This window comes from Myxine glutinosa, chromosome 10 (genome assembly GCF_964187855.1).
Source record: "Myxine glutinosa chromosome 10, kmMyxGlut1.1, whole genome shotgun sequence".
Lineage (NCBI taxonomy): Eukaryota > Metazoa > Chordata > Myxini > Myxiniformes > Myxinidae > Myxine > Myxine glutinosa.
In genome coordinates, this window is record NC_136270.1 from 115,642,823 (window position 1) to 115,660,300 (window position 17,478).

The 17,478-nt window shown below is 48.4% G+C and overlaps 1 protein-coding gene across 1 annotated transcript in view; it reads right to left on the reverse strand.

The window, feature by feature from the left end:
* Positions 1-17,478, reverse strand: part of LOC137417532 (uncharacterized) — a 98,018-nt gene that overhangs the window by 15,226 nt on the left and 65,314 nt on the right. Inside the window, exons 6-12 of the mRNA XM_078786020.1 lie at positions 14,945-15,055; positions 14,559-14,727; positions 13,969-14,054; positions 11,613-11,714; positions 11,355-11,429; positions 9,876-10,040; positions 9,644-9,762 (exon numbers count right to left, since the gene is read on the reverse strand). Coding sequence (XP_078642146.1) covers positions 9,644-9,762; positions 9,876-10,040; positions 11,355-11,429; positions 11,613-11,714; positions 13,969-14,054; positions 14,559-14,727; positions 14,945-15,055 — 827 coding nt within the window. The remainder of the gene's footprint in view (positions 1-9,643; positions 9,763-9,875; positions 10,041-11,354; positions 11,430-11,612; positions 11,715-13,968; positions 14,055-14,558; positions 14,728-14,944; positions 15,056-17,478) is intronic.

Consider the following 17,478-nt stretch of genomic DNA (forward strand, 5'->3'; position numbering starts at 1 on the left):
GACATGGTGCCGGCGAGAGCTCACTTACTCTTCGCGAAGGACACCGCCAAGTTTAACATCCCTCCAAGGGATGGCACACACATTGATGAATCCCCCTGCCTGTGAACATTGTGATAACAGTTTATAGCTGGGTCGGAATTCAAACCCAGGCTAGACGGTTCAGAGGCGAGTGTGCGTACCTCTCGGCCATCTTGCCAGCCACCATCAAATCAGTGTTTCGCTACGAGGCATTCTGGAAAATTAGTGCACCATCGAGTGAGGAGGGATCAGTTGTTTCCATCAGTTTGTGCAAATAATTTTCAGGTGGCCACAATGACAAACTATGTTACATTTTGTAGCACTTAGAGGCCCAACCGGATGTCCCACCATTAATGCATGATCAGTACTCTTTTAAAACTGTATTGAAGAATTAGAAGCCTTACAGCACGTGGTGTTCTACATTCATTACCATTGTACAATTACAGATCTTCAGGAGCAACACCTGCAAAAGACGGATATATTATGAAGTGTGCTGGGAATCTCAAACGAAACTGGCGTAATCTCAGAAAATGAAACAAAGTTAAATTCTACAAAAGCAAAACGCAAAGGGAATATTTTAAAAAACCTTTTGTACTATATTACTTTTGAATACTCTCCTGTCGCGTGGAGCCCACGGATAGCTTCAGTGCTGCTGCATCAGTGTCATGGCAAGGATTACACTGGCTGATTTGCATTTGCCTTCCCAGCACTAGTAAGAGCAGGAATTTGTAATTCGTTCAGGGAGCCAGCGATAACTGGCAAAATCTTCATCGAAACTCGAAAGACTCCATGAGATCTTTAACATCCACCTAACATGTTGGCATGCTGGCATCCACCTAACATGATCTTTAACATGCTGGCAGACAAATCCCCAGATCAACATCCATCCGAAGCGATGGTACACTCATTGATGCAACACTGTACCAAAGAAGTACCAGTCTAACAGATAGACAGATCAAGATTTGAATCCAAACCAGACAGCTCTCGAAGAAGAATCGAATCCAAACCAGACAGCCCTCCCATCTACTTTCTCAAAAATCCTCTCCAATAATTTCTGTCACTCAAGCTTTTGGGTTTCACCATCTGCCATGATCTTTCCTGGGAAAACCACGTTTCTAAGCTGACCTCCAAAGCCAGTCCATCACTGGGCATTCTCCATCATGAGAAGTCCTTCCTTGGCACTACTGAGCTGCTCACCACTTACAAAGCCTTCATCCATAGCTTGATGGAGTACTGCTCTCTCCTCTCGGCTGGTGCTCCTGCCTCACACCTACAGTCACATGAAAAAGTTAGTACACCCCAAGTAGAGTTTTGACTTTTTCAACATATTTCAACATACAGCTATTTGATCTTCATTTCAACAATATTGATAGATAAAGGTGATATAATATAACAAATATCAGGAAACATTTACATTTTGTAGTCCATTATATAATTTAAATAAACATAAATGCAAATTTCGCATGTGGAAAAAGTAAGGACACCCCCACATTTATCACTACTTCAAATACCTAAAATTAGAATCAGGTGCACCAGCTCAGGTGCAAATGATTAGAACATTGTTAGAGAGGATCTTGGAGGAACCTGTCATATTTAAACCTCAGACATTTAGTTTGGTTTGCTCTTTGTTGTTGAAGTGTGCGGCGTCACCATGCCTAGATCAAAACAGCTCTCTGAGGCCTTCAGAAAGAAGGTTATAGATGCCTACGCGTCTGGGAAGGGATTTAAAAAGATCTCCAAACAATTTGAAATCAATCATTCGACTGTCCGGAAGATCATCTGCAAGTGGAGAAGATTCCAAACAACTGCCAACTTGTTCAGGCCAGGCCGCCCCAGCAAGTTCAGCCTGAGAGCAGACAGCAAGATGCTGAAAGAAGTCTCTAAGAACCCCAGAATGTCATCACGGGACCTACAGGTAGCTCTTGCCACTGATGATCTCAAAGTTCACGAGTCTACCATTAGAAAGAGGCTACACAAATTTGATCTACATGGGAGGTGTGCCAGGAGGAAACCTTTGCTGTCCAGAAAGAACATCAGGGCAAGACTAAAGTTTGCCAATGAACACCTAGGCATAGACCAGCACTTCTGGAACAACGTGCTCTGGACAGATGAGTCAAAGGCAGAGCTATTTGGCCACAGTACCAGAAGACATGTTTGGGGAAAACCAAAGACAGTATTTCACCACAAGAACCTGATACCAACTGTAAAGCATGGTGGTGGAAATATTATGGTTTGGGGCAGCTTTGCTGCTTCAGGGCCTGGGCAGCTCACCAACATAGAATCCACTATGAATTCTTCATTGTACCAGAGGACGCTTGAGGATAATGTGAGGCCATCTGTTGGAAAGTTGAAGCTCAACCAAAGGTGGACCTAGCCACATGACAATGACCCTAAACATACCAGTAAATCCACCAAGGAATGGCTGAAAAGAAAGAAATGGAGGGTTCTGGAATGGCCAAGTCAAAGCCCGGATCTAAATCCCATCGAGATGTTGTGGAGGGATTTGAAACGAGCTGTGCATGCAAGAAACCCCTCAAACATCGCACAGCTGAAAGAATTCTGCATGGAGGAGTGGGTAAAATTTCTCCCAGTCGATGTCAGAGACTGGTAGACAGTTATAAGAAACACCTACTTGAGGTTGTTTCTGCCAAAGGGGGCAATACCACCTATTAGAGCCAAGGGTGAACTTACTTTTTCCAAATGCAAAATTTGCATTTATGTTTATTTAAATTATACAATGGACTACAAAATGTAAATGTTTCATGATATTTGTTATTTTATATCACCTTTATCTATCAATATTGTTGAAGTGAAGATCAAATAGCTGTATGTTGAAATATGTTGAAAAAGTCAAAAATTTACATGGGGTGTACTTACTTTTTCATGTGACTGTAGCTCGGCTTCACGCTGTAGAAACCAAGGATTCAGATTCATTGGAACTCCCGCGATGAAGCCGATTCTGGGGGCCTTTCACTCTCTCATTGCAGACAGGTTGGTGGTCTTTCTATTTTCTACTGACTCCTCTCTGGTCTTGCACCTCCTGCTCTGTCTGTACTCTGCACCCCCCCCCCCCCCCCCCAAGTATTCCTCCAGCATGCCCAATATCTGCCAACCATCTTCTGGTGAAACTGCCAAAATCAAGACACACTGCTCACCATCACTCTTTCATTCATCTTTATTCCCGTCTCTGGAACAAACTCCCACACTTTCTTCAATCGCACTCTGCCCTCAAGGTCTTCAAAACAGCTGTTCACTCACCACCATCTCATATGTTTACCCCCTCCAAAACCTTGGTCTTTTCTACCCCCGTTAATCCACCTCCTTCAAATTCCCTGTTTTCTTTCCTGAAAGTCCTTGTAGTGTCCATCTTCTTTATCCCATGTACCTCACCCCAGCCCTCTCTCTCTTCCACAGATCTCCTGATGTCCGTGTTCCCCAATATTGTTGTGTTTCCCTCTCTCTCCCCCTCTTGTCTCCTGCTCCCTTTATTATATGTTCTTGTAGCGGTTACCGCTGGATGTACATAATCGCCTTGCCAGAACACGGCCAGACGCGCCTCTCCCGGGCATGCCCGGACTCACTGTTCCCGGGCACGCCCGAACCTCCCGGGCACGCCCGGTCTCGTCTTTCCCGGGCATGCCCGCTCTCGCCTTTCCAGGGCTCGCCCAGAGCGTCCGGGCATGCCCGCTATCGCCTTTCCAGGGCTCGCCCAGAGCGTCCGGGCATGCCCGCTATCGCCTTTCCAGGGCTCGCCCAGAGCGTCCGGGCATGCCCGCTATCGCCTTTCCAGTGCTCGCCCAGAGCGCCCGGGCACGCCCAGCCTCGACTTGCCAGGCCGCAGCCAAACACGCCCGGGCAGGTCCAGACTCGCCTTTCCAAGGCTCGCCCTTGATACCCGGGCATGCCCGGTATAGCTTTTGCCGGGCAAACTTCCCGACATAAATGTGTATATATATTGTTGCCCGAAAAACGGGCTTGTCAGAATACCTGAGCTGTTTTGTTTCAATAAAGCAACTCGGACGAATTCCGTCTTTGGTCGCGTCAATTCTTTCGACTCGCGTTGGAGCGCAGTTCCTTCATTGGTGACCTACCGACATGGATACGGCAGTGACGCTTAAACTGCCTACCTTCTGGGAGACTCACGCGGCTGTTTGGTTCGCCCAGGCGGACTCCCAGTTCGCCCTGCGAGGCATCACCGCGGACGACACCCGCTTCCACCATGTTGTGGCGGCGCTCGGTTCCACCACCGCGGCCCGCGCCTTGAGCCTCCTCCAGCACCCGCCGGCTGCTGACAAATACGACGCGCTGAAGACGCTCCTCCTCGGCGCTTTCGCCCTCTCACCGGCAGCACGCGCACGGCGCCTGCTTGACCTGCCCGAGCTCGGCGACATGCGCCCGTCCAAGCGCATGGACTATATGCTCTCGTTGCTCGGCGAGCACTCTCCGGCATTCCTGTTCCGGGAGCTGTTCCTCCGTCAGCTGCCTAACCCGGTACGCCTCGCCCTGGCTGGCACGTTGATCACGGATTCCCGCGCCCTCGCCAGGGAAGCCGATAAGATCTCCTCGGCGGGCCAGCACATCGGCGTGGTTACCTGGAGCCCGCCGCCGTCCGAGGCGACGCCCACGACGCCCGAGCGCCCTGCGCGGTTGGAGGCCGAACTGCCGGTGAAACTGGCGGCCGCCACGCCGCACCGCCCGCTTCCGACACGACGGCCGGGGCCTCCACCTGACCGGGCGTGGTGTTATTACCACGCCAGGTTCGGACACAAGGCTCGGACGTGCCGGCCCCCGTGCACTTTCGGCAGGTCGGGAAACGGCCGGGCCGGCGTTCATTCCCAGCCATGAGCGCCGGCCACTTGGGCAACTTGCTGTTTATTCGGGACAAAGCGTCTGGACGGCGTTTCCTGTGCGACACCGGCGCCCAACTGAGCGTCATACCTGCCTCCGAGCAGGACAGGCTGGACGCAGTTTGCGGCCCCTCTTTGGTCGCTGCTAATGGCTCGGCCATACGCACTTTCGGCCCACGCGTCGTCACCCTCTGCTTCGGCAGCCAGCGCTTTCAATGGACTTTTGTTACCGCCAGCGTCCCCGTGGCTTTGCTGGGCGCCGACTTCCTCTGCGCGCACGGGCTGCTGGTCGATGTCAAACGACGTCGCCTTGTCCACGCCGAGACCTTCAACTCCCCTGGCGTGCACAATGAGCAGCTCCGCGCCGACCGAACTGGCGTGCGCCCTCCCGGCAACGAACGAGTTCGCTCGCCTGCTCGTGGAATTCCCGGCCCTCACGCGGCCGACGTTTTCGGCCGTCGCGGTGCGGCACGGGATCGAGCACCACATACCCACTACGGGCCCGCCGGTCTACGCCAGGGCCCGCCGCCTCGACCCACCCAAGCTCGCCGTGGCAAAGGCCGAATTCGACGCGTTGGAGCACCTCGGCATCGTGCGGCGCTCCGATAGCGCGTGGGCCTCGCCACTGCACATCGTGCCAAAGCCGGGGGGTGGATGGCGCCCGTGTGGCGACTACCGCCGTCTCAATGACGCTACCACCCCCGACAGGTACCCGATCCCGCATATTCAGGACTTTTCCGCCCGTTTGGCGGGACGGGTCATCTTTTCGAAAATTGACCTGATACGGGGCTACCACCAGGTACCTGTCCGGGCGGCCGACGTCCCGAAGACGGCCGTCATCACGCCGTTCGGCCTGTTCGAATTTTTGCGGATGCCGTTTGGCCTCAAGAACGTGGCCCAGGCGTTCCAGCGCTTGATGGACGGCGTGCTGCGCGACCTGCCGTTTCTTTTCGTCTATCTGGACGACATCCTCGTCGCCAGCACGTCCCGCGCCGAGCACCTCCTCCACCTCCGAACACTGTTCGGTCGCCTCAGCGAGCACGGCTTAATTGTCAACCTGGTCAAATGCCACTTCGGCGCGACGACCGTTGACTTTTTGGGCCACCGCATCACCAAGACCGGGGCCGTGCCGCTGCCGACCAAGGTCGAGGCCATCACCACGTTCCCGCGTCCCCGTTCCATCAAGGCCCTCCAAGAGTTCCTCGGCATGGTGAATTTTTATCACCGATTCGTGCCCCGCGCTGCTCAGCTCATGCGGCCCCTTTACGAGGCCCTCCGGGGCAAGCCGGCCAAGCATGACATTGTTTGGTCCGCGGCCATGGACGCGGCCTTCGCCAGTGCCAAACGGGCCCTCGCCGACGCAACGCTGCTGGCTCACCCGGTGCTCAACGCGCCCATCGCCCTCACTACGGACGCCTCCAACTACGCGGTGGGCGCCGTCCATGAGCAATGGGTGGACGGGGTTTGGCAGCCACTCGCTTTTTTCAGCCGGCAACTCCGGCCGAACGAGTTAAACTACAGCACGTTCGACCGCGAGCTGCTCGGGCTATTCCTGGCCGTTCGCCATTTCCGACACCTCCTGGAGGGCCGCCCGTTCACGGCTTTCGTCGACCACAAGCCGTTGGTCTACGCAATGGCTAAGGTCACGGAGCCGTGGTCGGCCCGCCAGCAGCGCCACCTCTCCGCCGTGTCGGAGTTCACCACGGACATCCAGCACGTCGCCGGCAAAGACAACGCCGTGGCCGACTGCCTTTCGCGGGCCAGCGCGAACGTGGTCCACCTCGGCGTGGACTTCACGCTCATGGCGGCCGACCAGACCACCTACGCCTCGGTGCAGGCACTCCGCGTGGCGGACACGGGCCTCCGCCTGGCCGACATCCCCTTCGCGGGCACCGTCCTGCTCTGCGACGTCTCCCAGGGCCAGCCTCGCCCCATCGTGCCCGTTTCCTGGCAGCGCCGCATCTTCGCCTCCATCCACGGCCTTTCTCACCCGGGCCGGAAAGCTTCTCAGAAGCTGGTGTCGGCGCGTTTCGTCTGGCACGGCCTTCGACGAAACATCCGCGACTGGGCCAACGCCTGTACGGCCTGCCAGCGAGCCAAGGTCCACCGCCACACCCAGGCCCCGCTGGCACCTTTCGCCGTGCCTGAACGGCGTTTCGACCACTTCCACGTGGACCTGGTGGGTCCCCTGCCCCCCTCGCGGGGGTTCACCCACCTGCTCACCATGGTGGACAGGACCACCAGGTGGCCGGAGGCCATGCCCCTCACCTCCACCACCACCGCCGACGTGGCGCAGGCGTTCATCGCCACCTGGGTCGCGCGCTTCGGCGCACCAGCGGACATCTCATCCGACCGCGGCCCACAGTTCACGTCTGAGCTTTGGGGCGCGGTCGCCCGTTCGTTGGGGGTCACGCTGCACCGCACCACGGCCTACCACCCCCAAGCCAATGGGTTGTGCGAGCGGTTTCACCGCTCCATGAAGGCCGCACTCATGGCCGGCCTTCAGGACGACGGTTGGGCCGACCGGCTGCCGTGGGTCCTTTTGGGCCTTCGCACGGCCCCCAAGGAAGACCTCCAGGCGTCCGCCGCCGAGCTCGTCTACGGCCAGCCACTCCGCGTCCCGGGCGAATTCGTGCCTGACGCTACCAGTCCCTGGTCCGCCGCTCGCCAGCGCTCGGACCTCCAGGAGGCCGCCCGACGATTTGCCCCCGTGCCGACGTCCCGCCACGGTGGCCCCCAGTCCTACGTCCCCCCGGCGCTTCGCACAGCGGAGTACGTCTTTGTGCGTCATGACGCGCACCGGGGGCCACTCCGGCCGCCGTACGACGGGCCCTTCCGGGTCCTGCGACGGGGTGACAAGTCTTTCATCGTCGACTTCGGCGGCCGGCCGGACCGGATTTCTGTGGACCGCCTCAAACCGGCGCACATGGACGTCGACCGACCACCACGGTTGGCCCTTCCTCCGCGGCGAGGCCGCCCCCCGTCCACAGTTCCCCCCGCTCGACCACCCACCACCACGTCAGACCCCTCCCCACGACCCTCCAGGGGTCGCTTCGGCCGGGTCATCCGGACCCCCCTTAAATTGACCCTGCCGGTGCAGGTCGATTCTGGAGGGGCGTGTGTAGCGGTTACCGCTGGATGTACATAATCGCCTTGCACCGGCCAGAACACGGCCAGACGCGCCTCTCCCGGGCATGCCCGGACTCACTGTTCCCGGGCACGCCCGAACCTCCCGGGCACGCCCGGTCTCGTCTTTCCCGGGCATGCCCGCTCTCGCCTTTCCAGGGCTCGCCCAGAGCGTCCGGGCATGCCCGCTATCGCCTTTCCAGGGCTCGCCCAGAGCGTCCGGGCATGCCCGCTATCGCCTTTCCAGGGCACGCCCAGAGCGTCCGGGCATGCCCGCTATCGCCTTTCCAGGGCTCGCCCAGAGCGTCCGGGCATGCCCGCTATCGCCTTTCCAGTGCTCGCCCAGAGCGCCCGGGCACGCCCAGCCTCGACTTGCCAGGCCGCAGCCAAACACGCCCGGGCAGGTCCAGACTCGCCTTTCCAAGGCTCGCCCTTGATACCCGGGCATGCCCGGTATAGCTTTTGCCGGGCAAACTTCCCGACATAAATGTGTATATATATTGTTGCCCGAAAAACGGGCTTGTCAGAATACCTGAGCTGTTTTGTTTCAATAAAGCAACTCGGCCGAATTCCGTCTTTGGTCGCGTCAATTCTTTCGACTCGCGTTGGAGCGCAGTTCCTTCATTCTATGCGTTCGCTCATATATATACACACATATACACACACACACACACACACACATATATATATATATATATATATATATATATATATATATATATATATATATATATATATATATATATATATATATATATATATATATATATACTGTATATATACATATAGAAAGGGTGGAAATGTGAATGGTTCGGTGGATGTGTGGAGTATCGTTGAGAGAGAGGAAGACAAATGATGAATTGCGAAAGACGATGGGAATAGAGCCTGTGATGGATGCTGTGAAGAGGAACAGGTTGAGATGGTTTGGTCATGTGTTGAGGAAGGATGAAAGTGACTGTTTGAGAAGAATGATGGAAATGAATGTCGAAGAAAGTTGAGGACGGGGAAGACCGAGAAAGACTTGGCTAAAGGTGGTGGAAGAAGAAATGCGGGCAAGGGGGTTAACAAGGGGAGATGCAGAAAATAGGGCAAAATGGAGAAGATTGTCATGGGGACCGCAAGGCTAACCCACGCTCCAGCAGGGAAAATGGCCTTAAAATGCCTGTTGTTGTTGTGTTGTTATTGTTGTTATTCGCTCTTATACAAGCCTCAACCAAGTGTACAAAAATAAAATAAAAAGCTCAAAGGCAAATATGCTGGTCTACAACCGCTATAACAATCCATGAGTTGAAATGAATGGAGAACTTATACCAGGAGATCAGACCAGATGTAAAATAAAAAACCATACCTCCTAATACGAAATACAACAGTTGACCTACAAGCAAGAGATGTTCCTCAGGGCCAGTTCACGAGTACATGTTCTGCCAGCTCATCCATAAAGCCAAAGGCAATTTGGGGTGTTGAACAGCAAAATACAAATATCAAGAATAATGGTTTCTGGAAATTAAAAGAGCAAGGTTTTGAATGGTTTTGGATGGCACAGACTTCCCATCAACATGGTTACATTTACTGGCAATGGTTGCCAAGGTCCACAGCGTGCCAGCAATGGGAAAACAATGCTCCAAAGCAGTTACAACAAAATCAGCACCCACTCTCTAAAGCCAGCTGCATCATTCGCTTCAATCTGAGGCATTCTCTGCAACTGTTTCTTCATGTTCTTCCATCGTTCTTCCATGCGCTTCTTTAGGGGTTCCAGTTCCATGCGGTCCAGCTAATTCAACACATGATAAGAAACAAAGGAGAATATCAGAAGCTGACCTCTTCAAAAGGGCGTCTGTCTATAGGACACCAACTCAAAATAAAATGAGACTATACCAGACGCACCTTTTTGTCCACTTCAGCTGTGAGTTGTTCCTGAAGATCCTGCCAGTTATGCTCGTGCGCTTCCAGCTTTCCCAGCAGCTCGTGGATCATCCTGTTCAGCTCGTTGGTCGTGGTATCAAAACGCGATGTACTCAGCTTCCTGTAGAGTTCCTCTTTATCTGCTTTCTGCCAAAAGAGATGTGGACTAAAGAGCTTGAAAACCAAAGCCAGGAGACCATTGAGAATCTCAAGACAACATTCACTGAAGCAAATCAAAACTTAAGACTACATTCAGTCATTAACCAAGCTTCCATTTTCATGATATGACCAACAAAAACATTATTGAGGCCTGACAGCCAGTGCCCCTGTTAACGCGTCACGTTTAATGAATCGTCGATTTGATGAAGGAAACAATTTATCAACTCTCCCGAAATAAGGGCCTTGTGTTCTGAATAAATTTTGATTATTGCTTTCCGTTTAGAAAAGCTTCTCTGGACTGTGACTCATACTGATCAAAACTTTCTTAAAGAATGAAAGATCAGATTTGGCTTCAAGCTGAAAAAAATGAGAGGTCAAAACAGCTGTTCCCAGATGTTTTCCGAATATATATGACCATTTTAATCAAAGTTTTCAATCCTGACAAATCTCACACTCTCACTCTCCAGAGGGACCATCTGGCAAAACTTCACATCAAACTTCTTAACAATTCTCTTGAAGTTCAGTCACTCAAACCTTTGGGCCTCACTATCAGCCATGATCTTTCTTGGGCAAATCGCATTTCTAAGTTGACTTCCAAAAGCCTGTCACCGACAGGACATCCTCCATTATGCAAAGTCCGAGAGATACCTGAACTGTCATCCATCTAAAAGACCTTCATCCACAGCTTGACGAAATACTGCTCCCCCGTCTAGGCTGCCCTGCTTCACATCTTCCTCAGCTTAATGACGTGGAAATCAGGTCCTTCAAAATCATTGTAATCTCCTGCGATGGAGCAAGATCTATGGGACTATAACTTTGCCATCGTAGACAGGTCAGTGGTCTTTCTGTGTTCTACTGTTTCATTTATAGTCATGTACCCTCTGCTCTTTCCATGCTCTGCCACCCCCACCCGTTCCAGGTTTCTGCAGGGCACATGTGGTCCACCATCAACACCCTTCCAGTGAAACTCCCAAAATCCAGATTCATACTGCTGACCTCCACTTTTTGTTCCTCTTGTTCCCACCTGTGGAACCAACTAGCACATTCTCTTCATATTCATTCTTCCCTCCAGATCTTCAAGACAGCAAGACAGCTGCTCACTGTCATCTCAGATCATCCCCCATCCAAAACCATTATGTTTTCTGCTCCGGTTAACCCTTCTCGAGCCCACCTACTTCGTTGTTTCAAGTTTTTCCTTCCTGAGAGTTTGTTTCTGTATCCATCTTGTTCACCATAAGTGTTCTCTCCGAGCCCTCATTCTTCCCCACATCCTTTACAGGTGAATAGAAGGTGAAGTATTACCTCATCGATGTCTTGCTCAACCTGTTCCTTATCCGCTTTCTTGATCTCGATCCCTTCCAGTTGCTCGAACACTTTCTGTGAGAAAACATAGTGTCAAGAAACGCCAACTAACAACGATAAGCACAAAATTGTAATACGAATATCAGCGCATACAATTATTTGCTGCAAGAGAAATAAATAAATAAAACACAAGAATCACGTGGGGCTCCTATCAATGATTCAATCATGACAATGAGATTGTCAATTCAAGGTACACACATGAAAACGTTCTTTTTGTGTTTTCAATTCTTCATGCAGCTGTTTTGAGGCCTTATCTTGCTCTGCCAGAGACTTCTGCAGACGTGTCAATGAAAAGCTGTCCTGTACGAAGATACAAACACCATTAAGTTAACCATCCTAACAAGATTATACATAATGTCTCGTCCTTTATCAAAATGTTAGATTCATCAAGGACGAGACATTCTAACAAGTTAATGAATGCTGTACCAACAAAACTTTATTTTTCAATTCCTACTGATCTTTCCCATTCATAACTTACTTACTATATATATGAAGATCAAATAGCTGTATGTTGAAATATGTTGAAAAGGTCAAAACTTTACATGGGGTGTACTTACTTTTTCACGTGACTGTATATTTAAATAAGTGAGATTAATAAATTGCATTGTACTGCTGTTTTTCAACTGAAAGCGTTTTGCTTTTTATTCAACCCAGTTCTCCACAATAACGCTTTTAAAAACCGTCACAATCCATTGACTCACTTCATATCATATAAATAATATATATTGGACACCGCTCCTTTCCGATGCCATCTCCAGGCGCTGCATAACGTCATTTCCGGGCACCGAAGGTGGCTCGGCAATGACGTATGCTGAAAGGGAGTACTCAGTTTTCACTGTGGTTATTTGTTTGCTTTCTTGTTTTCTTGTTTGTCCGGCCAATATCTCAGCCATCCTTTGAGCTCGGAAGCTGAAATTTGGGCACAATAGTGAGCAAGTACTTTTTCAAAAACGCTATTTTTGGTTTTTTGATCAATCAATTAATTGATGATTTACTTAATTATTATCGATTAATTAAGTACTTATACATTTCCTTTCTCTTCTGGGGATTATCTCAGGCACCTTTTAAGCGAGGAAGCTGATATTTGGACATGACAATGACCAAGTTATTTGGCTGTAAAGGGTATTTTTGATTTATTGATTAATCAATTAATCGATTAATTTTATTTATTGATTAATAAATTTTTTTTTTTTTTTTTATTAATGACTTATTTAATTACATTTCTAAAAGTTACATTTTCGGATGAAGCACAAGTGTTTTAGTTATGCTATTAGCCAGTTGATTAAGAAAATATTTTATGACAATCTTTTATTGATTTTAATAATGCATTTAATCAATCAATTATTGTGCACCTCTCCCTCCAAATACAGTCTCTATGAGCTGCACAGACGTATTGCCGGGCGCCAGAGGCTCCTAATTAATGCCGCACTGGAGGATATTTAATTATTTGGCATGGGGGCGGTGTACTTTGAATGTATCTGTACTTGTATTATATTATTTTTACCCCAATTTCTCCATTGTGCAGCCTCTTTCTATCATCATCCCTTGGCTGTCTGTCTGTGTCCCCATGTGCCTCTTCTCTGTCTCTATTGCTAATGTGTTGGCATCACACCATCTGTCATTTAACTCTTTCATGAGTCTCGATTGTCTTGTGAAGGCCTTTGCTCTTGACATAGCATCGTCATCTCAGGCTGAATTTACGAAAGGCGTTCAGTGAACGTGACGCACGCTGGTTGTTTTCTTGGTTTTGCTAGTTCTACCGTGCCGTGCCTTTTCTATACCTGCAAACTTGTGGTGGGAAGGGGGTGGGTTTGATAACTTGTGGTGGGAAGGGGCTGAGTTGAGCACTTGGGGTGGGAAGGCGCTGGGTTGAGAACTTGTGGCGGGAAGGAGCTGGGTTGAGGACTTGTGGCGGGAAGGAGCTGGGTTGAGGACTTGTCGTTGGGTGGGGGGAGTTGAGGACATTAAGTCACATTTTGCATTACGCAAAATTTCCGCAAGTGCCTGCTAGTGTACTTTAATATGTTTATCCTTTATCACATCTACTACTTCGTTCCTATCTCCTCTGCTTCATCATTTGCTATTAATAATAAAACAACTACATAACTATATTGCCAAGGTAAAAACCCAATTGTTCATTGAAAAAAAAGAAATTTAAAAGCGAGTGAAAAAAAAAATAACAAAAAAAATCGTTTGGGGTATTTTAGGCAAAACTTCATTTCATAAGTAGCATATTAGTGCCCATCCCAAGTTCCCATGAAGGCACAACGAGTCAATCACAAAGAGTGGCCTGGCATCACAAGCAGGCCAGATTAGGCAAGGCAGGAAGTTTAATCCCTCCCTGCAGGTCATTACTTAGCCAGTTGGGTTTTTTATTGGCAATACAATGACGGCAATGTAATTATCCTGAAATGAGCTCTTTTTCCTGATGCATATACACTGGTGCCTTCAGCCACAGTGAATCCACCACCTCCAGGGTCTTAGCCCAGCATCCTCTCAGGATGCCATCATACCCCCACAAACACGCTCCCACTCGGCCCATTCCCCCTCCCACCTGAACCGTGTTCGCATGCAGCCTGTTCATGCTCTCTTTCAACTTTTCCATTTCTTCAAGCAATCCCTCTTTCCAGTCAGTATCTTCTGCAAGAAACAGTCGTGATATTATGAGTTATATTTATCAATATTTATCATGTTATTAATAACACACCATTAAGCCGATCAAATCTACAAACGTCACTTAATACATAAGTGGAAATAATTTGTTCACAAGACTCTTATACCAATTTACTGTGAAATTTATAGTGAAAGCACATTTTGACTTTCGACTACAAATTTCATAATACCTGCTGATACTTACAATATACCTGCGAAACAAAAATTAACGAACCAGTCTAATTCGCGTTGGCCTGTTTGGTGTTCCCATCTGAACCAATGCCTCATGATGCTTGGAACGCAGGTACAAATCCCAAACGTTGTATTAATTTGTCCATGGTCCACTATTGTCCTTTTAATTAATGCAAAGGTACACCGACGTCAACTATTTTATATGTCTGTCCTGCATGTGATTTACATATAAACCTCAAACAATGTTTTTTTTTTAAGTGGTCACGTGATCACAAAAGCTCAAATAAGAAGAGGTTTTACCGAATTGTTCCATCTGAAGCTGAAGTTTGCTCAGATTCAGTGATGAGGACTGCGCGATACTTTCAATGCTGTCCACGCGATTACTTAGATTGACGTGACGTTCAGGTAACGAGGCTACGTCTTGTAGGATCTTCACGACATCTTTGTAATGCTCACACAGCAGCTCCACCTGTGGATCACCAAGTACTTTGCAAGCGTTCTCGTCACAGACACAAAATTTGACCCTATACAGAAAAGTTATTTTGGAGAGAATTAATTATTGTTGAAAATCAAAGTTGGATGAATTAAAAATATATATCAGACTATTTTAGGTTACTGATCAAAAATTTCACCAAAGAAGGTGAGGCATCCCCAAATCCCCTTCTGAAACAATAGAAATGAAATACTTCTGGAGGATCCTTTCCACCAGGCATAAAGAACTCCTGAAATGTCTGCCATGTCATGAGGTCCTTTGTGTCAAAATGTAGAAGCGCGTCCACCTTCTCCCCGAGCGCTTTCTGTATACAGAACAAGTCACAGATTCACGGATTCAATTCAAAGTCTGAAAATTTTCATTTCAGATCAAATGTTTATGAATACCATCTATGTATGTTATAATATGTTTACCATCTATATCATACAAGTATATAAATACATCACACCTAGCTCGGCTTCACGCGGTTGAAACCAAAGCTTTCAGAATCATTGGAATCTCCCACGATTAAGCCGATTCTGAGGGACTTTCACTCTCTCAACGCAGGCAGGTTGGTGGTCTTTCTGTCTTCTACAAACTCCTCTCCGGCCTTGCTCCCCCAGCTCTGTCTGTGCTGTGTCCCCCAAATATTCCTGCAGGATGCACAAGATCTGCCAGCAACCCTCTTATGGTTAAACTGCCAAAATCAAGACTCTATGCTCACCTTCACTCATTCATTCCTCTTTTCTCTCGCCTCTGGAACAATCTCCCACACTCCCTTCAATCCCTCTCCTCCCTCCATGTGTTGAAAACAGCTGTTCACCACCATCTCTTACCTTTCCGCATCCAAGACCTTGATCTTTTCTACCCCCGTTAATTCACCCCAGATCTGCCTCTTTCAATCCTCAACTTCTTTCCTGAAATTCCTGGTAGTGTTCATTTGCTTTATACCATGTACCCCTCCCTCCTACCCCAGCCCCTCCCGCCCCCCATTTCCACAGATCTACCGAAGTCCCTGTTCTCTACTGTTGTTGTGCTTGTGTTCTTCCCTCTCTCTTCCCCTCTTGTTTCCCGCTCCCTTCATTGTATGTTTTATGTGTCTGTGCATCTTAACATGTTCAATGTTAATCGAGTACAATGCTCTTGCACGAGCCTGGATTCTGTGTACAAAAAAAAAATATATATATTAACAAGGACATTTTTTATTGAGACTAACATTTCAGCGAAGCATTCAAAGATATCCCAAATTCTGTCTATCTCTAACACCTTGTAAATACTATCATACAACAACAACACACAACAGGCATTTTAAGGCCATTTTCCCTGCAAGAGCGGGGATTAGCCTTATAACCGTAAAGAGCGGGGGTTGTAAATACCATCATACAGGTATATAAATATATGCAGTAATATATCGCTTGGCGCTGCCACATATAATTCTGATTTGTTATAGAATGCTCTTTATCCTGGAGATTTCTTATGAAAAAAAAAAAAATGAAAAAAATCCATAACTCGCAGCACTCACTGAATAAATGCACCTGCTGTCATTGCTTGCATGCCCATGCTCTGAGCCAATCAGGTGGAGGTGGATCGTGCAATAGGCTTGGCTAGAGTCCCTGTATATAGAGAGTTGTGTCAACTCAAATTTGGACGCCATTTTGTGTCTAAGTGTGTCGGATTAGATATACATGTACATTCGCGATATGGGGTGATATATTCTAAACCTGCTAAAAAAAAATTTACTACACATATTTAGTCTTATTATTACATACAGGTGATATTTGTTTTGTCAAAAACTCAGCTATTGCCGTGAAAAAGAGCTGTGTGGTGATATTAAAAGTGGTATGGCAATGCATATTACAAGCCAACACTGCATATAAGAGCTAGCATTATAAGTAAGACAAACCAATGCTGTCGTTCTCTGAATTTTAATAACTTTTAGAAAGGAGTGTGGGCATATCCAATATTTTTAAAAGGGTGCCGAGAGCAATTCCGGTGTAGGACTTCCAGCCGACATATAGTCTAACACACTTAAAACAAATTCTGTACGTGGTATTGCCATATTTCTATAGTGTACAACTTTAGTTTTATCGACATTTATATTCAATTTCCATTGTAATGATTTAACAAGCTGCAAGTCAGCTTCTGTCTCTGACATAAGGAAAACGTCATCGGCATCTAGTAAGATTGAAACGTTCATTTATTACTACACCCTTGCCCAGAGCTCTGATGGATATTGCCTGATCGATTAATATGTTTCATAGCTGGCGACTTAATTAAAACTTAATTTTCGACTGCGCCAAGCCGTAATTAAACAGAGAAAAAACTTTTAAAAATACCTGCAGTGTGCACGGTTCGTCGAGTCGAACAGATATGGAAAAGCACAGATAAGACGTCGTATTCACCCTAACTTGTTTAATTTCACCAGGAACACGATGAGGCCAACACAGTAAACATTCAGTACAAAACTTGGTTCATACATTCAGTACAGAACATGATTCATACATTCAGACCGTAAGAAAACTCTGCCCGTAATACAACACTCTGACCAGACCAACACTTCATCCCACTACGTTCACTCCTCACAAGTGAAACTCATCACTACTCCGTTCACTCCTCACAAGTGAGACTCATCACTACTCCGTTCACTCCTCACAAGTGAGACTCATCACTACTCCGTTCACTCCTCACAAGTGAGCATCCCCTCACAAGACGCATGAGCACTGTACAAAGCAAACAATAACTTGTCAA